Source organism: Trichechus manatus, unplaced genomic scaffold, assembly GCF_000243295.1.
Source record: "Trichechus manatus latirostris isolate Lorelei unplaced genomic scaffold, TriManLat1.0 scaffold00130, whole genome shotgun sequence".
NCBI lineage: Eukaryota > Metazoa > Chordata > Mammalia > Sirenia > Trichechidae > Trichechus > Trichechus manatus.
Window position 1 is genome coordinate 2,195,095 of NW_004444066.1, and position 26,940 is coordinate 2,222,034.

General features: G+C 41.9%; 1 protein-coding gene across 2 annotated transcripts in view; it reads left to right on the forward strand.

Annotated features, from left to right (window-relative positions):
• SH3TC2 (SH3 domain and tetratricopeptide repeats 2) overlaps positions 1 to 26,940 on the forward strand; it is a 68,195-nt gene that overhangs the window by 23,657 nt on the left and 17,598 nt on the right. Inside the window, exons 5-12 of one of the 2 annotated variants that reach the window (XM_004384916.1) lie at positions 1,085 to 1,228; positions 2,501 to 2,702; positions 3,711 to 3,784; positions 6,615 to 6,810; positions 15,753 to 15,886; positions 17,289 to 17,330; positions 17,456 to 19,153; positions 19,261 to 19,441. In XM_004384916.1, coding sequence (XP_004384973.1) covers positions 1,085 to 1,228; positions 2,501 to 2,702; positions 3,711 to 3,784; positions 6,615 to 6,810; positions 15,753 to 15,886; positions 17,289 to 17,330; positions 17,456 to 19,153; positions 19,261 to 19,441 — 2,671 coding nt within the window. The remainder of the gene's footprint in view (positions 1 to 1,084; positions 1,229 to 2,500; positions 2,703 to 3,710; positions 3,785 to 6,614; positions 6,811 to 15,752; positions 15,887 to 17,288; positions 17,331 to 17,455; positions 19,154 to 19,260; positions 19,442 to 26,940) is intronic. The other variant, XM_004384917.1, reaches the window with a different exon arrangement.

Below are 26,940 nucleotides of genomic sequence, written 5' to 3' on the forward strand. Positions count from 1 at the left end.
GAGAACATTAGAGATCCTCGCCAATTAAAGCGGGGTCCATGGCCCAGCAGCATTGACATCATGTAATACTTGTTAGAAAAGTTGAATCCCAGGGGCCCACCCCAGACCTACAGAATCAGTATTCCCAGTTGATTTGTGTACACATTAAAGTCTGAGAAGCACACTTATAGAAGACACACAAAGCCAAAGTTAGTACAATGAACAGTCAGAATGGAAAGGCAGGTTTTTGCATCTTAACAAAGAGAACCAGTTGCGGCGGAGTCAATTCCGATTCACGGTGACCCCGTATGTGTCAGAGTAGAGCTGTGCTCCATAGAGTTTTCACTGGCTGTTTTTTGGAAGTAGATCATCAGGACTTTCTTCCAAGGCACCTCTGGGTGGACTCAAACCTCCAACCTTTCAGGTAGCAGCCGAGTGCGTTAACCATTTACACCACCCAGGGGCTTCTTAACAAAGACAGGAAGCTTAAAAAGAAGCAAAATTTCAATAAAACAATTCATGTTTATAGGTGTTTAAAATACTGTAGATAATTTTTTAGAGTTTATGCAATTTTTGGTCTTAAAAAGGGAGAGTTCACTGGGCTTTGGGTGAGGGAGAGCGAGAGTGGGTGTGTTGAAGTAAATCCTGAGTCTTGTGGGAGAGGGAGAAACTTTGTAGACGCTGCACCACCATGGGTCCTGGAATTTGAACCTCAGGCCTGTAGAAATTTAAGAGGTGACCAGGAATCCCCAGAGTCAACATTGTAAACTTTGATCTTCCTTTCATTGATGCATTAGAAAATGGTGAACTGGGTTTGGGCATTTCACTATGTATTTATGGAAATCCATATTATGTTGAAAATGGTAAATATCATTTAAAAATGATTTGTATTTCCCAACAGATGCTAGGAAAAATCCATTTACCCTAGAGATTTTCTAGCACCCTCCCCCACCTCCCCATGCTCTTCCAATTCCAGTTAAATGGAGTCAGATTAGGAATCGAGGTCTGGGAGGGAACCTCAGAAGGGAGCTAACTCACTCTCTTCTGTGTTCAGCTAATGCCAGAAATCATTTTGTTCAGGAATCTTGTTGGCTTGACTCCCTAGGCTACGTATCCACCTGTCTGGAGCATCTCCTCTTTGACCACAAGTACTGGCTCAACTGCAGGTTGGTGGAGGACACTGAGATCCAAGTCTCAGTAGATGATAAACACCTGGAAGCAATATACCTGGGACTCCTGATACAGGAGGGTGAGCATGGAGTAGGGGCAAGGATGGAGGTCTTTTCTAAATGTTTATTTTCAGAGTCCCCCAAATAACTAGGTTACAAAAAACCAAAAAAACCAAACCTGTTGCCATTGAGTCAATTCTAACTCATAGCGACCCTATAGCGACCCTGTAGCACAGAGTAGAACTGCCCCACAAGGTTTCCAAGTAGAGCCTGGTGGATTCAAACTGCCAAACTTTTGGTTGGCAGCCATAGCTCTTAACCTCTATGCCACCAGGGTTTCCAAGGGAGGAAAAGAATAATTCAAACATGAACTTGTTCACAAATGAACAGACAAGTTATAATACTTCTCCAAACATCCCTCTCAGTTTGATGCTGACATCACATGAACAGCTATGTTGGTCAGTCTCTCTGATGGATGTTAGAACCACCTGGGGAATTTTAAAAAGATGCTCATGTGAGTCTCCAAGTGGGCCAATTAAATCTTTGGAGGTGGGACCCAGGCATTAGTATTTTTAGAATGTAGCCCAGGTAATTCTAATGTGCATCCAAGATTGAGACTCACTTTTCTAAATATGTGATATAAATTGACCGTAAAATAAAATTGCAAATCTTGCAAAACCTGAGGGATTTCATGAGATTGAGGAAAGTGATGTTGGGGAACTGCTGGAAGCACCTGCCAACTTGTTTACATGTGAGGATCTGATCAAGGTTACAAGCAACCTATTAACAATGAAGTGGAAGTGGACAAGCCTGATGACTTAACAGACATATTGAAAGAGCCTGATTTGCATAAAACCCTAGAATCTTTTGGCAAAAATGATTCTCTTTGTGATTGCGTTGTGCACATTGCATATGAAGGAGAGAATTTCATACTGTGCTGTTATAAAATTTAGAAGGAGAAATATTCACCTAAATCAGCACAGATTATTCTTCGTTGGTTCCAAGATCGAGTGTGAGGTTGCAATGATAACTTAAGTTCTGCTCAACATAAATATATTTTCACAAGTTTTTGTTTCATTTTTTTTTCAAGGTAAAGTCCCAATCAAACCTGATTTTCATGAATTACTTAGACATTTTGGTGCCTATTTTAAGTGGATCCCTTCTAAGTGGCTTTTTCCTGGTACCAGTCTTCCTGGGATCACAAGGACCTACTGTAGTGTCTCCCCGAGGACTGCTTGTACTGTCCTCCAGGGAAGAAAAGTATTTGGGCTCTGGATAGAAACATTCAGTTGTGTGGTAATCACTGTCACTACATACTACTCTTTGGAAAGGGCTTTTCTCATTATCTACAGGCCACTTCTTCTGCAGAGCCACGTGCTCCGTGGCTCAGCTAGCTGAGAAGGAAGGGGAGTGTTTGACACTTTGCAAGAACGAGCTAATCTCTGTGAAGATCACTGAAGGAGAGGACGAGTGGGAAGGCGTGTCCTTGGTGACGGGTCAGCGGGGCCTGGTGCCCGTGTCAGCCCTGGAGCCCCTGCCTCTCCCTTTCCACCAGTGAGTAGCCTCCCATCTTCTAGAAGAGGGTGCCAGAGCAGCTTGAGGCCTGCACAGAAGCCCTGAGTAGGCTTGTTTTCAGATATCCGCATTCAAACAACCACTTGCCTTGAAGTTGACTCTAACTCATGGTGACCCCATGTGTGTCAGAGTAGAACTGTGCTCCATAGGGTTTTCAATGGCTGATTTTTCAGAAGTAGGTCACCAGGACTTCCTTCCAAGGTGCCTTTAGGTGGACTTGAACCTCCAGCTTTTCAGCTAGCAGCTGAGCTCATTAACCATTTGCATCACCCAGGGCCTCCATGGACATCCAAGGGGCAGGGAAAGAACAAAATCTGGGTGGTTTTTAATATTTTGTTATTCTAGTAAAGGTTCACATAATTTGATGAAATTATAGACAACTTTAAATTTCAGATGGGCATAGTCCCTAAGAAATACGGCACATGGCCTCTAGTGCAGCATTTCTCAAGCTTGGACTGGGGACCACTTGTATCAGAATTGCTTGGGGATTTTATTATAAGTTCAGACCCCCTGGCCCTCTTCAGACCCACTGTGTCAGACTCTCTGGGGTGATTGAGTTCAGAAATCTACATTTTCAATTAACTCTCTAGTGAACTTTTTTTTTTTTTTTAATATTAAAGTTTGAGAATCCCTGCTGGAAAGTACCATAAACTCCAATATACAGAGTGACAATAAACATCGTAGGAAACTGAGGATCCCTGTGTGTGGCTCTGACAGAGAATCTGACAATGACAATGTAACGGGATCATGTGCTAGTTATTTAACTGACAAACTAACTGCAGAACCAGAAAACATTCCAGGACGGCTAAACTTCTCTCCTTTTACAGGGTCTTGTACAAATTGAGTTCTCATTAAATGTTTGGCATTATTCTAAGAGTAATAACAATAATGCTTCTCATCATCATCTTTAGTCTAATGGCCTATTCTGCTCATTGTTCTAATTTTTTTTTAAATCTGTGTTTGCAAATCCCATGTTTCCATTGGCAGATGGCTTCTAAAGAACTATCCAGGAAGCTGTGGCCTTCCCAGAAACAGGGATTGGACAGGCTCCTATCAGATTGGTAAGTCTGAGTTGAAAACAGTAGTGTTTGGGAGATAATGTTGTCTTGCCTCCTAATTTTATCTGTAGGTTTGGAGTCAGTTGATGTGAATTCCTGTCTCACCTCTGCTACTGCCTGGATTTAGGGAAGCCAGTTACCGTCTGGACACGTAGGTTTCCTTGCCTGTGAAATGAGAAGATTGTGGTCTCCATCCAGGTCTAGAGATCAAGTGCCCAAAGGGGCAGGCAGAGTGCACCGATGCGGAGGGCCTGGATGGGAGACATTAGAGAAAGGCAGGGACAGTAGGGATTTGAAGATATTTGGGGGCAAAATAATCCCCGTGTGGGCCAAATTAAACGTTTTGTGAGCCAAATGTGGCCTGCAGACTGCCTGTTTTCAACTTCTAGTTGGAATCTTTTCTAATTTCTTTTAGAGTTTTGTGAAATTAACCTTAAATTTAGGAAGAGTAAGAATGTCTGGCACATACTGGGTACTCAGTAAATATTAGTTGAAAAAAATGAATGAAGTATATATAAACACCCCAAGAAACCAAACCCGTTGCTGCGAGTTGATTCTGACTCATAGCAGCCATCCTATAGGACAGAGTAGAACTGCCCCATAGGGTTTCCAAGGAGCAACTGGTGGATTCGAATTGCTGACTTTTTGGTTAGCAGACTGAGCTCTTAACCACTGTGCCACCAGAGCTCTGAAATATGTATACATATATATATGTGTGTGTGTGTATAAGCATATATATAAGTATATGCGTATATATTTCTACATACATATGTACATACATACATTTTAGGTAACTTTCTTTCTGTATGAGTGTGTGTGTGTGTATACATATATACGTATGTTTAGATATATACATATATACATACATATACATATATACTAGGAGGTCTGGTAGCATAGGGGTTAAGTGCTTGTGCGCACTTGGCTGCTAACTGAAAAGTCACCGGTTCGAATCCACCAGCTACTCTGTTGTAGAAAGATGTAGTAGTCTGCTTCCATAAAGATTATAGCCTTGGAAACCCTCTACAGCAGTTCTACTCTGTCCTATAGGGTCACTATGAGTCAGAATCGGCTGGACGGCAAGGGGTATACATATACACACACTCACATATCTGCAACTATGTACACATCCATTAGATAATGAACTCCAGTGTTTTCCAATGTTATCTAGAATAGACATTCCTTTCATTTTCATCCTTAGAGGCTTCCCATACCCAGTACAAAATGCAATTTTGCAAATTCTAAACCTAAACAATGCTTTGAAAAGAAGAAATATAATTATGGAGCCTAGTCATTAGATCTAATCAGTAACTGACCATAAACAAGATTTTTAGCTGAGTCAGTGCGGCTCTGTAGTTAGAAACACGGATTTTGGACTCAGCCTGTTGTGGGTTCAAATTCTGGCTCCACAACTTAAAACCATTGTGACTTTGGCCAATCACATGCCCTTACTGAGCCACAGCTTCTTCATCTGTAAAATGGTAAAATAAAACTCATTTCAAATGTAGTCATAAGAATTAAACAAAATGACATCTGTCAATCACTTAGTACAGTTTCTCTCACACTGTAAATATTTAACACACGGTAGCTTCTATTAACCCAAAAGGCAGTAGGAATTTCTGACCTTGAAGACACGATCAGTGAAAATGTGTCTGGCAACCTCAGAAAAAATAAGCCAGTAGCTATACCAGAGGAGCTAAAGCAAATATGGAAATGGAGGCACATAAAAGCCATTGTCTCAACCAGGGCACCTTTAGTGGAAAGCAGGCTTAGCCAGAGGCTGGAAGACTTAAGTTCTAGACCCAGTTTTGCTACCTGTAAGCTCCACAGACAAATCATGTAGCTTCTCTATGCCTCCATTTTCTAATCTATGAAAAGGAGATTCTGATAGTTACCCTGCCTACTACTTAGGGCTCTTGGGAAGATCTGAGAAAATGGATGTAAATATTCTTTGTAAACTGGACATACAGTGCTCATAAAATAGGCCATTACTAGGTCTTATTTAGGCAACTTACCAAACTGGGAAATTACGTAGTCAGAAGGAGAGTCTTCCAGACCCCTCTGGGTTACCAGCAGTTTCCTATTTCACCAGTGATCATAAGGCTAACATTTATTGAGCATTAACTATGTATTAGGTGTTGTGCACTTTATCTCTTTGACTCTTCCCAATATTTATAAGGGACCCCTGATGGTGCAGTGGTTAAGAGCTGTGACTGCTAACCAAAAGGTCAGCAGTTTGAATCCACCAGCTGCTCCTTGGAAAACTTATAGGGCAGTTCTACTCTGTCCTATATGGTTGCTATGAATATTTATAAGAAGAAGTATTCTCACTGTCTCCATTTTATAGCTGGGGAAACTGAGGGCCAAAGTGGTCAAAAGGACTTGAAAGGAAATGTAGAGATCCTCTAGTACAATGGTTCTCACATGCTTGTCTGTGGATCGGTGTCACCCATGATGAAGTATTTACATGATAGTGGTAGAATCAGACAAACCAGAGCAATGGAGTGAGTTTTTCATAAGCTAAATATATTCAGTTTGTAAGGCATTTCAAGTTTCTCAGATGATCTTTCCTCCATTTTCAAAAATATCTTTTTTTTTTTTAATAAAAAGATGGTGAAAATGGATGGTAGTTCATTTTTTTTTGAATGTCCTAGTTTGGCAAAATGAGAAGTTAGTAACCCTATGTCATTTCTGCCAATTTTTTTTTTTTTTTTTTTTTACCGGTCCTTGAAATCCCAAAGTCTGGGAACCCTTCATTTCACATTACATTGCATTGTAATAGAGGACTTGATTGTTATGCTTTATTTAGTTAACGTGTACTGTTTCCCCACAGGCAGAGGAAAATGTAAGGCCTTGAAGGGTTATGAGAGAGAAGAAGAGGATGAACTGAGTTTCTGCAGGGGAGAGAACATTGAGGTCATCGGCTTTCTCATACCTGGGCTTCAGTGGTTCATTGGAAAGTCAACCAGCTCAGGAGAAGTGGGCTTTGTCCCCACTAGAAACATAGATCCTGATTCTTATTCCTCAATGTGAGTATGACAGAGAGGCCTTCTGGGATGTCCTGGAGCTGGGCTGCCTCCCCAGTGGTTCCTCCCCTCTTTGAGCAGATTTACAGATGAGCTTCATGGTTCCTTGGGAAAGTGGAGGCAGAGAAGCACATTGTGACCACCAAAGTCGACACACAGAGTGATAGGAAGGAGAGGGTGAATGATCAGGGAATTGGTCAGTCCAGTCCATTTCAACAGATGGTCACTGAGGCCTTTCTCTGTGCAAGGAGAGAAACACAACTCCAAGATGAAGGACGTGTGGGTGCGGTTTTGGTACTTGTATCCTGCCAATTACCCTTTTCCAACGAAGGGTCCCCATCAAGTTATTGTTCTTGTTAGGTGTCATTGAGTTGGTTCTGACTCATAGTGACCCTACAGGACAGAGTCGAACAGCCCTATAGGGTTTGCAAGGAGTGGATGGTGGATTTGAACTGATCTTTTGCTTAGCAGCTGAGCTCTTAACCACTGTGCCACCAGTGTACAAAGAGGGACCAATAAACAACCAACTTGGTGAATGGAGATTCCCCCAGATAGAGACCTGTTGCTGAAAGCTTAATTTGTGAGGGCAAAATGCATCTCTCTACTCTTTGCTGCCCTGAATCCAGAAGGACTGGTTTTCAGGAGCAGATTCCATCCACCTGAGTGGCAGATGTGAGGGGAGGAGCTCTGGAGTATTGTCTGGTCTCGCCGGGGTGGGCTTCCTGCATGAGGATGGAAAACATGTAAAGTTTGCTGCAGATGGAACCCAAAAGTACAAGAGGAAACATAGAGTTGTTTCTACCTTCGAGGCACCATTGGCCTCCATACCCAGTGTCTTAGTTATCTAGTGCTGCTATAACAGAAATACCACCAGTGGATGGCTTTAACAAACAGAAATTTATTTTCTCACAGTTTAGGAGGCTAGAAGTCTAAATTCAGTTTGCTGGCTCTAGGGGAAGGCTTTCTCTCTCTGCTGGCTCTGGAGGAAGGTCCTTGTCTCTTCTGAGCTTCTGCTCCCGGGCAATCTTCATGTGGCTTGGAATCTCTCTTCCCCTGTCTCTTCTTTCTAGCTTGCTTGTTTTATCTCAAAAGAGATTGACTCAATATACACCCTATACTAATCCTGCCTCATTAACATAACAAAGACAACCCATTCCCAAGTGGGATTCTAACCATAGGCATAGAGGTTAGGATTTACAACACATATTTTGGGGGGACATAATTCAATCCATAATGCTGGGAAAATGCAAACCAATAAATGTCTCAAGCTCTGACAATCAGATTGGAATGCTTTCTCTCCAGGAAAAGAGCCAATGATGAGAGCGGACCAATGGGCAGAAGCTCTCTCTAAGCCCTGCTCTTCACGGGGAGAGGAGAAAGAAGGCCATTTTCCCTGTGCAAAAATGTGGGGAACCAAAGAACTCTGAATGTTTGGTATTATTTGAGATATTTGATATTTGGACTCTAAACAAGGAAGATCACTCACTGGTGCTAGAGGAGTGGTACAGAGTGCTAAGGGGGATTGTAAGGAGGAAAAGGGCATCAGGAAAACTTTCATAAAAAAGGTGACATTTGAGTTAAGCTTTGCAAGATGTAAAATATCTCAATAGATGTAAATGGGGAAAGGAGGTCCCAGGAAGTAAAGTGAGAGGGATGCTAGAAGAACAATTCATGTGTCTGGGATGTAGGTTACCAGGAGGGCAGTGGTATTAAGAAGGCATGGTGGGGCTAGGATGTGGAAGACCGGGAACGCCTGTGCCAGGGGCCAGTCCTTAACTTGGCTGAGAATGGGGAGCCACTGAATGTCTCTGAGCAAGGCTTACAGATAACACAACTGAAACTTTTTTCCAGGAAGCTCAATCTGGCTTTTTGCGGGAGGAGTGCAGTGGCAGGGGAAAACATGGAGGCAGGGAGAAGGCCCAGGCCTGCTCTGAGGAAGGAGCAAGAGAAATGGAGAGGACAGGGCACTGCTGACAATTTTAAAGATTCCAGGAGCTATTGCAAATATTGGATACTTGTGACCCAACCCTGGAGATTCTTTTCTAGTTGGTCGGGGTGGGGCCTAGGCAGTGATATTTATAAAGCTCTCCAGGGGAGCCAAGGTGAGAACCACTGCTGTAAACCACCCCTATTTCACCACAAGGAGGCCTGGTGGCACAACGTTTAAGTGCTTAGCTACTGACCGAAAGGCTGGTGGTTTGAACGAACCTTACAGCTTTGTGGGAGAAAGACCTGGCGATTTGTCCCTGTAAAGATTACAGTCTAGAAAACCCTATAGGGCAGGTCTACTTTGCCACATGGGGTCACTATGAGTCGAAAATTAACTTGATGGCACCCAACAAACCAACAACATTTTACCACAAGGGGAGAGGAGGACCTAAGAGGGTCCTTGGGTCTGGAACACCAGACTTCTAAGGTTAACACCAGTGTGAGTTCTGCAGCCGAGAAACACCAAAGAGAATGGAAAATGGGGCTGATGGGGAAGACTCTTGGAGGGTGCCTCCATTTACAGAGCACAGGAAGAAAGAAAGCAGCAACGAGGACAGAGAAGAAGGAGCTGGCAGAGAAGAAGGAACAAGTCATAGGGGCTGGGGGATGGTTAACACTGTTGAAGGCCTCAGAGAGGTAAAGCAGGGCAGACTGATGTGAGGCCTTTGGGACTGGCCAATTTGAGGCAGCATAGCTTAGTGTTTAGAGAGTTTTGGAGTCAGAGTGCCTGAAAGGCATTTTAGGGCCAAGTGATGGCATCATGTATCACTTAACAGCTGTGTGACTTTGGACAAGTTGATTTATTTCAGTCTGTGTCTGTATTCTCATCTGTAAAATATGGATAATATCAGTACTTGCGTAATGGGATTGTCATGAATTTAAATGAGCTAATACAGGTAAAGCAGTTAGAATGGTGCCTGGCACAGTGAGGGTGTGTGTGTGTGTGTGTGTGTGGTATGATCAACATGCATTAATTATAATTATTGCTATTGCTCTTGTTATGGATGGTGGTGGTGATCTTTGAGAGGAAATTTGAATAAGATATTGGGGGCAGGTGTCCCATAAATGATATTTGGATTTCTGCACTTTACGTCTTGTCCCAAATGACAATAACTCAGTACTGCTAAATTAATTTGATGATCACATTTTAGCAGGCTCATTTGTAGGGATACACTCTCACACTGCAGAGCACCATGCCATGTGTCATGGTGGGTGGCAGTGAGCTTTTCTCCTTATTTCCACAATGCCATCCATTAGCCTATACATGGTTGTCTGTGGGACCCAATGTACCAGAGACGGAACATTCTGTAGGGAAGGGGGATGTGAGACCTGGAAGGGGTGAAAGAAGGAGAGGAGAGAGGAACTGGCTCCTTGCATGCCCCTCCAGCACTCTCTAGATTACAGGCATCCCTGAACCACAGCAGTGGGGGATGGATTTTGGGTTCAGAAGAAGGACAGCCACACAACCTGGGCATTAACAGCAGTCATGGTGTTGAAGTCTGTGCACTACACTGGTGGTCTGGCCACTGGATGTCACTCTTAGTCTATGCTCTGTTGGAATCACTTTTCTGAAGATCTCAGCATTTGCTCATCCTCTCCAGTATAGATTCCCGTCCCATGCTGGTATTTTACCCCTAAAAGATTTCTTGACTAAATTGGCAGCATATTGAGAGCCGGATTTCTCAGAAGCTGTTTTCTGATTTGGTTTTAGCCTCTGAAACATGGGAAAGGGATTCTGCAGGTTGTGGGTTTCTTTTTTTTACAGCACAGTTTTCAACACAGCTACCTACTTTCCTAACAGCATCAGCTGGAAAACCTATTGCAGGATGTATTGCAGACATCCTGTTCAAATAGACATAGTATTTGGGTTTGGAAAGGGAGACTTTGGGGACTGCAAAACTTTTGAGGTTGACAGAATACCACACCTTTCTTATTTTTATACATTGACATTTAAAAATATTTGATGTGTATGTTCTTGTATGTGTGTATATGTGTGTGTTTTTAAAGGAAAAAAAACCGTTTTAGGTACCACTGAAGACCCCTTTTGCCCGTTCCAGCTTACATTCCCTGATTCTGTTCCCACCTCAGAGGTAAACTCTATTCTGAAGTTGATATGCATCTTTCCAGTCATTATTCTGATACATTTTAAACATAGGTATTCATTCATAAACAAAAAAGTACAGTTTTACATATTTAAAAACCTATACGAAGTTTCTTCTGCAAGTGACTTTTTTCAGTTGACATTGTGAATTTAGAATTTATTCATATCGTGATATAATTCATTTTAATAAAGTAATATTTAAAGGAAATTTATGTACTTAAATGCATAACTTAAAAAATAAGCAAGACTGAAAAATTAATGCATTTAAAACCAGAAAAGTAACGTAAGAGAAACGCCGGTATTTCATAATATTAAATTAAAAAAAAAATCTATCTTAATTACCTCTTTTATACTTTATCATGTCTTCTTTATAATTCCATTTCTTTCGGCATCTATTTGTGTTGATGGGAATTTTGTTCTCAGTCTCATAGCCATTTCTTTTCAAGTAGTCAGTTTTTTTTTCCTCATAGCTTTTTTAAGGTTTTCTCTTTGTCATTGATGTTTTACAATTGTACCATAATATGTCTCAAACCAAAAAAAACCCCAAGCTTGTTGCTGTAGAGTCAATTCTGATTCATAGTGACCCTATAGGACATAGGGTTTCCAAGGAGCAGCTGGTGGATTCAAACTGCCAACATTTTGGTTAGCAGCCGAACTCTGTGCCACCAGGGCTCCATAATATGTGTAGATGTGATATATTCTATTATATATATTTACAGCAAATTATCAATTTCCTTCTTCATAAAGTGCATCTTTTAGTACTTATTTCAGTGGCACGCTGTGAGTTGTAAACACTCTCAGTCTCAGTCCTTGTTTGTCTTAAATATACTTAAAATATACTCTTGAGTAATAATTTAGCTAGGTATAAAATAACATCTTCAAAGTGTGGAGGGAAAAATATTACTATAAAATTTCAAATCAGATTGCGAGAGGTTTGTCTGTTTTATTAGCCCTTTTCAGAGAACCAATTTTTCTTTTGTTGACCATCTTTATTGCTTCATTTTCTATTTCATTAATTTCAGCATTTATCTTTATTATTTTCTTCTACTTTCTTTGTTTTATTTCATTAATTTATGTTCTTGCCCTTTATATTTAATTCTTTCATCCCATGAAATCGAACAATTAAAAAAAATGGATAATTGAACACAGGAAGAAGGAGAAATAGAAAACCTCAATAGGTCTATATCCTATAAAAAAAAGGAAACCATCTTTAAAAATTATATTACCTTACATTATTTATTAGAAATTAAATTATATTATTTTTATTTATCTTGCTCAAGACTTGCTTCTTCAATCTGAAGATGTATCTTTCTGCAATTCTGGAAAGTTCCTAGTCTTTCTCCCTTTGAATATTGCCTCTCTCTCATTCTTTTTAGTCTCTCTTCTGGAATTCCTATTAGAGGTATGTTGGACTTCTTGTTCTATCCTTCACTTTCTTAATCAGTTCTTTTATATTTTTTATCCTTTTGTCACTCAAGGTTACACTGTGGGTGATTTCCTTGGAACTGTCTTCAGTTTCATTAATTCTCTCCTCTGTTGTGACTAAATCTACTATTTAATCCATCCACATAGTTCTTAATTTTTATGCCTTTATTTTTCATTTCTATAATTTACCTTTTGCTATTTTTCACATATACCTCTCCCCCCCCCACCATGTTTCATCTTTCATTATAGCTTCTATTCATTCTTTTTATCTTATCATCATTTTAACCACGCTTGTTATAAATTATCTTTCAGATTATTGTTATTTCTAGTTCTTGTAGTGTTAATTTACCTATTTGTACATCTGCTAGCTCTCTTTCTTCATAGTTCTTTCTCTTGCGTGGTTTGTATTTTTTGCTATGTGAACTAATTGTCAACATTTTTAAAGATGGTCTATGCATGAATCCTGGGGTGAGAGGGCATTCATGCATAGGAATTCATTGATCCAGGGCCAGTTTTTTTTTTTTAATTGTTGTAGTTTAAGTGAAAGTTTACAATTCAAGTTTGTCTCTCATACAAAAATTTATACACACATTGTTATGTGACCCTAATTGTGCTCTCTATCCTGTGACAGCACACTCCTCCTTTCTACCCCTGATTTCCCGTGTCCATTCAACCAGCTCCCAATCCTCTCTGCCTTCCCATCTCACCTCTGGACAGAAGCTGCCCATTTAGTCCCATGTATCTACTTGAGCTAAGAAGCACACTCTTTATGAGTATCATTTTATGTCCCACAGTCCAGTCCAATCTTTGTCTGAAGAGTTGGCCTCGGGAATTGTTTTAGTTCTGGGTTGACAGAGAGTCCAGGGGCCATGTTTTCTGGGGTTCCCCTAGTCTCAGTCAGGCCATTAAGTCTGGTCTTTTTACTAGAATTTGAGTTCTGCATCCCACCTTTCCCCCACTTCATCAGGGACTCTCTTGTGTTCCCTGTCAGGGTGGTCACTGGTGGTAGCTGGGCCTATCCAGTTCCCCTGGTCTCAGGCTGATGAAGTCTATGGTCTATGTGGCCCTTTCTGTCTCTTGGGCTAATACTTTCCTTGTGTCTTTGGTGTTCTTCATCCGCCTTTACTCCAGGTGGTTGGGACCAGTTGATGCATACTAGATGGCTGCTTGCTAGCTTTTATGACCCCAGATGCAGGGCTAGTTTTTCATGTTAACTTCTGTGGTTGTGATACTGCACTGTGTAGTATAAATTCAGATTCCACACCTTCAAATGGTACAGGCTTTGGTATTTATTTTTTTTTCCAGTGACTCAGACAGATGGAAACTGTGTTGTGGCCAGGTAACAAGGACTTTCCCCTTTTTATGGAAGTAGAAGCCTTCACGATTCAGGCTTTATGACGGGAGCTTATGCTTCACACAGGCCCAAGGTCACATTTTCTATCCTTGGGGAGCATTAGAAGACCAGCCCAGCTCTGAGGACCACAGTACAGTCTGAGGACCCTGAGGGTCTCTGGGCCATCTGTTCCCACTTACTCATTGGGCTTTGGATTATGCTTTTGCTCCTAGTTCCCAGAGATTTCCCTTTCTTTAAAGCTAAATTATGTATTAAAATCTTTATCTTTGTCACCTTTTATCCAGAATTGGTATGTGTGTATGTTGAAAGTAGCCCTGTGTGCAGCACCTCAGCCTGTCATGTTGCCAGAAACCCCGCTACACTTCTTCCAACCTCATTTCCATGCTAGGACAGCTCTAATGTAGTTCCCAAGTTTTTTTGATCTTAGGACATTAACAGATCAACTGAGAGGCCAGGGATGCCGAGGTAGACCTGAGATACAGTCTCAGTTTTACCACTTTCTAGCTGTGTGATCCTGGGCATGTCACTGAACCTTTCTGAACCTATTTCTTCATCTACAAATACAGATTGAATGCCTACATCATAAGGTTGTAATGAAGAATAAATAAAACAGTAAATTCAGGAGTGCTGTGTAAAATTTAAGAGTTCTAAAAAAATTGAGGATTATCTATTATTTTTGATCCCAACTAAATATAGCTATAGATTTCAATTATATGCTGTTTTGAGGATAGTGACTCTTATAGGGCTGGGGAGAATCTGGGGGTCAGGGCAAAGATAGGGGGGTTCATTGTAGTCTGGTGGAAAGAGCCTGGGCCAGACGTGAGGAAAGTTGACTCTAGTTCTAGTTCTGCCACTAATTAATGGTGTGACATTCAGCAGTTCATTTTAGCTGCTAGTTTTCTCATCACTGACTTTGAAACTGCATATATCTGAACTATGGGGACAAGGGGTAAGAGGCAGGAATACAGTACCCTCCCAATCCCTCCCTCAACCCTGCTTTAACTGAAGAAGCTCTTTTTATATCCTGCTCTATCACTTCCTAAGTGAGGGATGCTAGGCACATACTTCATTTTTCTGTGCCTCCTTTTCCTCATTTGTAAAAAACGGCATAAGAATAGTATCTGCCTCATAGGGTAATTGTGTGGATTACAAGAGATAACAGTGTGATTCATCATGAGCCCTTCAAAATTATTAGCTGTTATTAGTTCTTGAGCTTCCAAGTTATTTTTGTTTTAAGAGAGGGTTCTGAGGTTAAAAAAAAAAACACAACTCTGTTTAGAACTGAAAGTGTTCTCAAAAATTATTCAGCTAGATATTGGATCTCATTTTTTTTTTAAAGGCACTTCTAGTTTGAAAACAGATTATTTCTATGACACATACCTCATAGGAAAATTAGTTTAAACAAGTAGTATATACAACAGGGTGACTATAAAAATATTTATTGTTTATAACGATTTTCTTTCAGCCCTGTTACCCTCCTTCCACCCACTTCATAACCCTTAACAATTCTATTTCTCTCTTAAAAATATGTAATATTTTTGTTCTATGTCACGGACTCAGATCTCAACAATTATGAAAGGTTCCTTCTGATCATAGTCAAACTTTCTTTATCATTCATTTAGATTGTGTAACCTGTCCCTAGCTTTTTCCTGAAATAACCAAAGGACAAAGAAATTTCTTTTTAATGGTCCCTTTCCAACTCTTAACTTTTGGACAGCCAATTCCTACTCCTCCCATTACAAAAGAACATCATGTGGCCTCAAAGAAAGGGAAGGAAAAGAGAAAAAGGCCTTTGCTCTTTCTTGGGAAATGGTATTTTAATGGGAGAGGTGTTTCATTTCCACTTAGAGCTACCCAGCAATGACAGCTCAGCTCTCCATGGAAGAGATGGTAATAGCTCTTCTTCTTTGACAGTATAAATATATTATACAATAGCAAGATGAAGAGTCAGATTTCAGCTGTGGGAAAAATGGGTTGATGACTGTGTGCCCTTCACTACATTCTATTGTGGAGGCAGAAGGGGTCATGCGTGGAACCTTGCACTGATCTGTCTCTATGTCTTTTGCCTCAATGCAGGAGCAAGAACTCAGCCTTCTTCAGTGATGAGGAAAGATGCTCTCTGTGGGTGCTGGAAAATGACAAGAGAGCAGAGTGTTCCAGCTTCCTCCACATGCTTGCTCGCACTGATATAACATCTGTCTACAGACTTAGTGAGTGTTTGTTCCCAAGACCCATTTGAAAGCCCAGGCTCTTTAAGATTAAAGAGAGTGTCCCAAGCAAGCAGGAATAGAATATCTCTAACTTCTAATCCCATCCATGAATTTGGGGTTTTGGCCACTACTCAGTAGATGACCCTGATCATATTTGATGGGCAGCATGTTCACTTTTGATCTCAGATAATTCTGGGGTTACATAGGATATGTTACCCAGGAACTATGAGTTATGATGATGTCAACTCAGCTATGCCATGAGTGGTCGGCAGTGTTGGGCCTTCCATCCTAATCATGGAGAAGAAGAACTTCCTGAGTTGTGGCTGAGATCTCTCCTTCTAGGGCTAAAGAAGGTCTAGGTCCTTACTGACAAAGCTGGGGTCATTGAAAGGGCCCTAAGAAATGATTTCTCCCCTACTTTACAGATTGAGAAACTAAGGACCGAGTGAATTAGTACCTGAGCCAGAATAAGAACTGAGCTCTCCTAACTGCTATTCAGAACAGTTTCCCTTTCACCACACTGCCCCCGACACAAAATGTCATTGGACTGTTGGGCACATTAACCTTTACTCCTGTCTGCCAGTAAATGCTAATGTTCCTCAGACTTATTAATAACCCCTTCTGGCACCACCCTTCTCCCCTCAGCCTGCTTTGCTTTTCTTCCAAATGCTTCTCCTGTGCGATCTCATTTAGTCCTCGAACTTCGACCGACTCCTTTCTGCTGGGGATCACAAATCTATATTTGCAAGCCTCAACTTTTCTCCTTGGCTACAGACCTATTTCATTCTCTGCCTAGAGCTCTTGCAAGCACCTCCAATTTAAAACGTCTAAAACTGTTCTCAAGATTGTCCCTTCCCACCCAACCCCTCCTGCCTCATCCTACTAAGTTACTTTGGGGAACAAAATTAGGCATATCTGATGCCTCTTTTCTTCTTTTCTTCACCATTCACATCTGGTCCCTCAGTCCTGTCTACCTCATGAAGTCCAGTGCCCAGCACATTGCCCGCACCAAGTCACTATCTGTGGGGGGTGGATGATGAGTGAATGGAGGAAGCAGGAAGAAAGGATGTGATACACAAGTCACTATACCTCTTTGGATTTCAGAATCCGTCATCCCCCCATACCCAAACCTCTTGGCATAAAGCTTGTGTTTTCAGCTTTTCTTCTATGACTCTGGGTCTCATTTCTACTTCAGTTTCCAGCTGTAAAGTGAGTGGGTTAGACAAAACGATCTTCAGGCTCCTGCAGCTCTTAAATGGATAAGGAAGGGGAGAATTCTACCGAGTTCCTTAGAGATGACCCTGATTCTCCTAAGGGGTCACTGGTCTGGGGTATGCCTGGAGACATAGGTATAGTGGCCCATCCTGGCCTAACACCAAGCCTGTCCTTCATCTCTACCCAGGTGGATTTGAATCCATCCAGAATCTTCCAAAGGATCTGAGTGGTGAGTAGAGACCATGCTGAACTTGACTTCCAGTCCTTCAGGCCAGCACTCCTGTCCTCTCACCAAGAGCTGGCCATCTTAGTTACAGGTGTTTAGCATTGCTCAACTCTGCCTGTCCCTTACAGCATCCCAGCCTGAAGGGTTCAAGGAGGCCAGGCCTGATGAAGCCTGGGAGGTTCATCAGGCCGTGGATTCTACACAGTCCAGCAGCTCTGAGGACTCCAGTCCAGACGAGGAGCTCCTCTCAGCTGCCTCTGACAGCTATCACCTGCCAGAGCCTGATGACCTTGATGACCCGGAACTGTTCATGGACCTAAACACTGGTCAAGAGGAAGAGGAACCTGAGGACTTTGCCCCCATTTTGGCTTTTCTGGATCACGAGGGTTATGCTGACCACTTTAAGACCCTCTATGATTTCTCCTTCTCTTTCCTCACTAGTTCCTTTTACAGCTTCTCTGAGGAAGATGAGCTTGTGGCTTACCTGGAGGCCTCAAGGAAGTGGGCCAAGCGGAATCACATGACTTGGGCCCATGCTCGGCTCTGCTTCCTCCTGGGCCGGCTGAGTGTCAGGAAGGTCAAACTCTCTCAGGCCAGAGTATACTTCGAGGAGGCCATCCACATTCTCAACGGGGCGTTTGATGACCTGTCCTTGGTAGCTGCTCTGTACATCAACTTGGCTTCCATCTACCTGAGGCAGAGATTGAGGCATAAGAGCTCGACCCTGCTGGAAAAGGCAGGGGCCCTTTTGGCCTGCCTGCCTAACCGTGAGTCTACTGCCAAGAATGAACTTGACATGGTGGTCTATGTGCTGTGCCAGGGGATTGTGGAGGGCAGCAGCCCCCTGGAGGCCCGGGCCTGCTTTTTGGCCATCCGATTACTCCTAAACCTAGGCCGGCACGAGGAGGTCCTGCCCTTTGCTGAACGTCTGAAGCTCCTTTCTGGACACCCTTCTGCCTCGGATGCTGTGACCAACATCTTGAGTTTTCTGTACGACAAGAAATATCTCCCACACCTTGCAGTGGCCTCTGTTCGGCAACGTGGTACACAAAGTGTCCAAGGGACATGCCTTCTGATTTGGCAGGTCCACCTGGTCCTCCAGAATGTCACTAAGCTCCTTGGTGTTCCCTCCTCAAGCTGGGACGAAGTTTCTGCACTGGCTTGCCCAACACTTAGGCAAGCACTGGCTGCCTGTGAGGAACAGGCAGACCGGAGCACCCAGAGGGCCCTGTGTCTCATCCTGTCCAAAATGTACCTCCAACACAGGTCTCCTGATGGTGCCATCTACTACTTGAGCCAAGCCTTGGCAGTAGGGCAGCTGCTGAATAAGCTGGAAGGCTTTGAGTCTTCTCTCTGCCTGGCATGGGCCTATCTCATAGCCAGCCAGGCGAAGAAGGCTTTGGACATCCTTGAGCCACTGTTATGCTCCCTGAAGAACACAGACAGTGTCACCCAGAAGGGAGTGGTCCATAACCTCCTGGGACTGGCTCTTCAAGGTGAAGGCCGGGTGAACAGGGCAGCTAAGAGCTATCTCCGGGCCTTGCACAGAGCCCAGGAGACGGGGGATGTACGTAACCAGGCGGTGGCTCTGGCCAATCTTGGCCACCTAACCCTTAGGTCCTGGGCTCAGCAACCAGCCAGGAACTATCTCCTGAAGGCTGTCCAACTCTATTCTGAACTCCAGGCCAGCAAGGAGACGGACATGGAATTAGTGCAGGTGCTCCTCTGGTTGGCCCAAGTCCTAGTGTATGGATGCCAGCTGGCCAGTGGTCGCCTTTGTTATGAAATGGCATTGCTGTTTGGCTTAAGGCATCGACACCTGAAGAGTGAGTATGTCTCGTGCTGCTGGGAAGTGTTAGAGAAACATGTTAGAGCACATTTTTCCCATAACCTATCTGAGGTCATCTCATTCATCTCCCTGCTTTATGTTCAGGTCAGCTTCAGGTCACCAAATCCCTCTGCCATTTCTACAGCTCTGTGTCCCCAAACCCCGAGGCATGCATCACCTACCACGAACACTGGCTGGCCCTGGCTCAGCAACTCAGGGACCGGGAGATGGAGGGGAGGCTGCTGGAGTCCCTCGGGCAGCTCTACCGGAACCTCAACACGGCCAAGTGAGTTGAGGCTTAGGGACAGTCCTGGGAGCATCTTTCCTTCCTTAACAAGTAACATGTTCCTCCCCTAGGAAGCCAAGTTCAAATGCACATGGATTGTGCAAGACATCGTGGTAAAGAGCGTGAGCTCTGGAGCCACCACAGGGTGCAAATCCAGTGCCATCACTTATTAGTTGTGTGGCCTTGGGCAAGTTACTCAATTTTTTGAAGCTTCAGTTTCCTTATCAGTCAAAGGAGGGTAATTATGGTGTCTTAATTACCTAGTCTTGCTATAACACAAATACCATAAGTGGGTGTCTTTAAAGAACAGAAATTTATTTTCTCATAGTTCTAGAGGCTAAAAGTCCAAATCAGAGTCTTGGCTGTATAGATTCCTTCTTTGTAGGCAGCCCTGAGTGTTCTTGGTTTCTTGGCTTGTAGATGGTCTTTACATGGCATCTGTCTTTCCCTGTGTGTCTCTATGTCTATTTTCATCTTTTTATAACTCAGAAATGGTTAGGTTTAGGATCTACCGTACAGTGGTATGACCTCATTTATAAAACAAAAGAAAAACCTTATTTCCAAATAAGATCACATCACGGGTAGAAGGGCCAGGAATTCAACACATATCTTTGGGGGATGCAATTCAATCCATAACAAACAGCTTCTATCTTATAGTGTTCTTGGGAGGAATACATAAGTTAATGCCCATGAGACACTGAGAACAGTGCCTGATGCCTACATAGAAAGGGCTCAATCACACTTGCTATGTTACTACTACCTGTGTGTTTCCATAACAACCCATCACCTGTCCATGGCCCTGGTGCACAACTCAGGAGCATGGAACCCTCAGAATGTCTTCATTATCAGAGAACAATTGGTATAAGAAAAAGGAAACTAACTTACTGAAACTACCTGTGTATATACTCTCATGGTAAGAAAGTTTGACTGGAACTGAAAATCATGAAACTCAGTTTATTTTTCGTTTTAGTTAAGAACATTTAGGTTATAATTGTAACTATATACTATATCTTAAGATAAACAAAAAATAGAAGAGGTGTTGATATTTTGAGTTTAATTATGCTGACAAAATTGTTTCACAGCTCACAGAGACATCCTTGCTTTTCTGATTGATTTTTCCCAAAAACCAAAACCAAATCCACTGCTGCTGAGCTGATTCGACTCCTAGCGACGCAGTAGGGTTTCCAAGGCTGTAAATCTCAACTGAAGCGGACTGCCACATCTTTCTTCCGTGGAGCCCTGGTGATTTCAAACCCCTGACCTTTTGGTTAGCAGTCAATCACTCTAAACACTATGCCACCAGAGCTCACTGATGGACTTTTCAGGACTCTTAAAAAGGTTTTTTTTTTTTGCAAAATATTATGGCATGTTGGCTAAAGTGCTCAGCTGCTAACCAAAAGTCTGGCCGTTCGAACCCACCAGTGACTTCACAGGAGAAAGACTTGGCAATCTGCTCCCGTAAAGATTACAGCCTAGAAAACCCTTTGGGGCAGTTCTACTCTGTCTTATACCGTCACTATGAGTCAGAATCAACTAGATTGCAATGGGTATACCAAAACTTAACTGTTTTACCCAAAGGCCTCTTTTAACCCTTTGATATTCAAATTATTCCCCTGCCATCCCCTGTTGACTTTCTCTTCTTTGTTCACTGGTCTAACTCTGCTAGATCCTCATTTATCAGCAGCATGGCTGGCAGTTCTGCTCTCTAAAACCCATTGCTGTCCAGTTGGTTCTGATTCATAATGACCCTATAGGACAGAGTAGAACTACCCCATAGTGTTTCCAAGACTGTAATCTTTATGGAAGCAGACTGCCACATCTTTCTCCCATGGAGCAGCTGGTGGGTTTGAACTGACCTTTCAGTTAGCAGCTGAGAGATCTTAACCAGTTCTGCCTCTAACAACCCTTTAATAGATCTCATTAAATCCTGCATTATTTGCAAGGTTTTCAATTTAACTTTTCCACAGATTAGCATTGTAACACTGTAGTCACAATTATGAATGACTTCTAAAATACAGCCGGGATAATTGCTAGTTTTAAGCAGAGGGAGATCATTCAGGAGAGGCTAATTAAATAACAATTTTTGCTTCCCCAGGCAACACGGTAACTTTGAGCGCCTTGACAATTAGATAATGCATTCTCTCTCTGGCTTTCTCTAGCTCTCCCTTTCTCTCTCCTTTTCTTACAAGAATCTAGTGTCCTCCAAAACTCCCAGTGTTTTCGCCTTCAGTCCCAGGGAGGGAGTTTTGGATCCTTGCAGCATGCGATGGGACAGGGGGTCTGGACCCAGTCTTGTCCTGCTTCATTCCAGGACACCCTAGGAGTTTGGATGGTTCTGGATCAGGTCCAGCAGCCAGGCTTAAATTAACCTTTGAGTTGAAACAGTCATATGCTCATGGCGAGGCATTGAGGGGCTGGGCTTTGGGAAAATTGGATTTTAAGTGTCTAGATCAAGGGTGGCAAACGTGTTGGCTTATTGCCACCTCTCCCTGCTGTGCAAGCCCAAACCCAAAAAACCCACTGTTGTCAAGTCGATTCCAAGTCATAGTGATCCCATAGGGTTTCCAAGGTTGTAAATCTTTACAGAAATAGACTGCCACATCTTTCTCCTGTGGAGCTGCTGGTGGTTTTGAACTGCTGACCTTTCAGTTAGCTGTCGATCGCTTTAACCACTGCAGCACCAGGGTTCCTCAGGTTAATCATTGCTCCTAGCCATTGCCTACACTACTCTCATCCTTTGCTGTTTAGTCTTCCCTTGCCTGCTGTCAAATGGCAACAAAATTCTGAGACGGAAGCCAGAGAGAAGGCCCTGGATGCTGCCAACATGGATTGCAGAGGCCTTATTTAAGACAGTGTAAGGATCACTATACTACTTAGGTGATGAGGGTGATAGAGAGGAGGAGGGAGTGGGACTACAGTTGGTTGAAAAAGTGACCAAAGATAGTCAGAAGCCATAGAGCTGGGAGAGAGACAACCAAAGTTGGATTGTTGTTGTTAGTTGTCATCCAGTTGATTTTGACTCATAGCGACCCCACGTGACAGACTGGAACTACCCTATGGGGTTTTCTAGGTTGTAATCTTTACAGGAGATTGTCAAGGATTTCATTTTACTTGGATCCATTTTACTTGGATCCACAAGCAATGCCCATGGAAGTAGCAGTCAAGAAATCAGACAATGACCCCCAAAGTATGGCCCCTGGACACCCTTTTAACTCAGTACCGAAGTCACTGCTGAGGTTCACACTTCAGCCAAAGATTAGACAGACCCATAAAAAAAAAAAGGGACTAAATGGGCACACCAGCTCAGGGGCAAGGATGAAAGACAGGACGGGACAGGAAAGCTAGTAATGCGGAAACCAAGTCAAGAAGGGGAAAGTGTTGACATGTCATAGAGTTGGCAACCAGTGTCACAAAACAGTATGTGTGTTAATTGTTTAGCTTGCTCTGTAAACCCTCATCTAAAGCACAGTAAAAAAAAAAAAAGAAAAAGAAATCAGACAACATATTGAGTTGGGCAAATCTACTGCAAAAGACCTCTTTAAAGTGTTGAAAAGCAAGGATATCACTTTGAAGACTAAGGTGCACCTGACACAGTCCATGGTATTTTCAAGTGTGTCATATGCCTGCAAAACCTGGACAATGAGTAAGGAAGACCAAAGAAGAACTGACACCTTTGAATTATGGTGTTGGCAAAGAATATTAAATACAGCATGGACTGCCAGAAGAATGAACAAATCTGTCTTGAAAGAAGTACAGCCCAAATGCGCCTTAGAAGTAAGGATCGTGAGACTTTGTCTCACTTACTTTGGACGTGTTATCAGGAAAGACCAGCCCCTGGAGAAGGACATCATGCTTGGTAAAGTAGAGGGTCAGGGAAAAAGAGGAAGACCCTTAGTGAGAAGAATTGACAAAGTGGCTGTAATAATGGGCTCAAGCATAACAAATATTGTGAGCATGGCGCAGGACCAGGCAGTATTTTGTTCCATTGTACATAGTATTTCTTGTAGGGCAGGTCTACTAGTGACCAATTCTCTCAGTTTTTTTTTTTTTTTAATTTGGGAATGTCTTAATTTCTTCTTCCTCTTTTTTTTTTTTTTTAAATCTTTTTTTTAAAGGATAGTTTTTCTGGATATAAAATTCTTGTTTGAAAGTCTTTTTCTTTTAGCAATTTGAATATGTCATACCAAAGTGTTTTTTCTTTAGTTTCTTTAGAATCCTTAGTTTCTTTTGAGAAATCAGTTGTTAATCTTATTGAGAATACCTTGTATGCGATAAGTTGCTTCTCTCTAGATGCTTTCAAGATTTTCTCCTTGTCTTTGGCCTTTGACAGTTTGATCATGATTTCTCTAGGTGTCAATCTCTCTGAGTTTATCCTACATAAAGTTCATTGAGCTCCTTGGATGTCTAGATTAATATTTTTCATTAAATTTGGGAAGTTTTTAGTCTTTATTTCTTCAAATATTCTTTGTGTACCATACTCTCCTCTCCTTTTGCAACCTTTATTACGCATATGGTGGTATTCTTGATGGTATCCCAGAGGCCTCTGAAGCTCTGTTCATTTTTCTTCATTTGGTTTTCTTTCTGTTACTTAGACTGGATAATCTTAGCTAACCTATCTTGAAATTCACTATTCTTCTGCCAGGTCAAATTTGCTGTGAGCCTTTCTAGAGTATTTTTCATTTCAGTCATTGTACTTTACAACACCAGAATTTTTATTTTATTCATTTTTATAATTTTTACCTCTTTGTCGATATTATCTGTTTGGTGAAATAACATTCTCATACTTTCCTTTAGTTCTTTAGACACGATATACTTTAGTTCTTTGAATGTATTTATAATAGCCAATTTAAAGTCTTTGTCTAGTAAGTCTGGGCTTCTACAGGGACAGTTTCTGTTGAATGCTTTTTTTCCCCCTTGTGTGAGGCCATACTTTCCTGTTTCTTTGAGTGTCTCATAATTTTTTTTTTCTTTTTGCTGAAAACTTGACATTTAAAATAATATAATGTATCAGATTCCCTTCCTCTTCCAGGGTTTGTTGTTGCTGTTTGTTATTATTGTTGCTGCTGTTGCTATTTTTATTTGCTTAGGGACTTTCCTAAACTTTTTTTTCCTGTAAAGTCTGTATTCTCTGTCTTGTGTGGCCACTGAAGCCTCTGCTCAGTTAGCTTAGTGTCAGCTAATGATTGAACAGAAATTTACTTAAATGTCTTGCCTCAAAATTCTTCCAGCTTGTGTGTCAGCTGAGAGTGTGTTGGTGTATGCATTCACACTCTGGCAGACAATTTACAACTTTGTTTTAACCTTCATTTCCTGCATGCACAGATCCTCAAGATCAACCAGAGGTGAGATGTTAGGGCCTTCTTAGGTTTTTCTTGCATATGCACACAGCTCTGCACATGTGCATGGTCTTCTACATACCCAGGAATATGTCAGAGCTTTCCCAAGCCTCCTATGGACATCTCATTCTCTAGTTTTTCCATTTATTTATTTATTTTGTCAGCTTCTTATTTACCCCAACTGTCTTCACCACCTCAGACAATGTCAATGGTAAACTATTGCCATTGATTTTTTTTTTTTTTTTGACAAACATTCTGGAGAAAAAAAGATGTTCTATATGGAGCGAACTATAGTCAGGTCAAATAAAAATCAAGCTCTCCAAGTGAAGGCTTTCAGAAAATTTCCACACAGTTCAAATAGTGGCAGTTCTCTGGGAATGGAGCTTTGGAGGAGTTTCAAATTCATTCTGTCCCTTCAGTGGCTACTAGGCTACTGTTTTTCACAGATACAGTGATTGTAAGCCTGTTGATTTCATGGCTACCACAGAGCTGAGGAGAGGAGGATGTGACTAGGGCAAGTTAAAATGCACCAAAGCTTACTATTCTTAATGAGATTCAACCATTTTTCTTGAATAAATACTCCTTGGATTGCACAAGCCTTTGGTTAATTATCAGAATTCTGAACAAGTTGATTTTCACTTTTTTTTTTTTTTTTTGCCAAAAAGTTTTCTCCTTGCTTTTATGGAGGAGTAGATTTTTGGAGGTCCTTACTCCATTATTCTGGAAATTGATCCAGATTAGGATCCTTTAATCCTAATATTCTATAGTTCTAAGCTTTAAGGTTCCTATTCCTATAATTGAAAGGAAATAAACATCTAATTCTATTACTTTATCATCAATATAAATGATATTAAGAGAAACATTGGAAAGTACCTTAGGTGTCAGAGGAAACTCCTGCAAACACGAGGTTATTATTGTCTTGCAGAATGCCTAGTTCATCAAAGATAACATGCTGTCATGATGTATTTATTTAGCATGTGTAAATAACATACTCCTACAGAGAATTCGGGGGTGGGGGGGGGGAAGAACAGACACAAACAAACAGGTGTTTCCATGCACCTTGGGGTGGTTATTGTAATTTAGCTTTAAGCTTCCTGGTAGCTGAGTTAAAAAGGGGAAAGCCATATGAGGTTGTCACCATTTGATAAAAGAACATAAACAAATGTATCTGTTGGAGTAAATTTTTTCCTGGCACTGGTTTCTAGGAGAAATTTATTAAGTGGGTCTTGATGTCATGGACAGTTTTCTTCAGCTAAATTCTTCCCATGGAATTTCCATTCCCACAAAGTTCAAAGCTATAACAAGCAAAGGCAGGGAGCTTTCATGGAAGAAATTGATGGCATCTACAGGGGCAGTTCTGGAGAATAAAGAGAGAACCCCTTCAGCTAAGGATGGGGAGAATCTTTCAGGAAAGAGTTCATGAAGATGGCAGCATTTCAGGAAGACTTAAGGGAAGGAGAAGAAAATAACATTTCAGACAGAGGGAATAGCAGTAGTGATGCAAAGGTGGGGATATGTTTGAAAGAACTTTTGTAGATTTAACAGACAGAATTTGATGATCAACTGGATATAGGAAGTGAGGGAGACAGCGGATGAAAGCCTGTTTCCAGGAAATGATGTAAGGGTTGGAGTTGGGGGAGGCAGTGGGCCTTTGAACCTACACAATATGTATCCATGGTGAAAATGACGTTCATAGGAGTAACACAAAGCATTCATTGAACATGCATTGTTTACCAACAATACGTAAGTGCTTTGCATGCATTTAACTCACTTATATCTCAGGATAACCATAGGAGGTAAGATGAGTTGTGGAAACTGACAAATTAGTATTAGTTTCCTAGTATGGCTATAACAAATACCACAAATTGGGTGGCTTATAAGAACAGAAACTTATTGTCACGGTTCTGGAGGCTAGAAGTCCAAATTCAGGTGTAGACAGGGACATGTTCTCCTCAGTGCCCTCAGGGAAGATCCTATCTTGTCTCTCCCAGCTCCTGGTAGACCCAGGAGTTCCTTGCTGGTAGATGCATCTTCACATGCATTCCTCTGTCTTTATCTCTGTGTCTCTTCTCCTCTTTTATAAGGACACCACTCTGTTGGGACTAGGGCCCACCCTACGTGTGTATGACTTCATGTTAACTGGTAACATCTTCAAAAACCCCG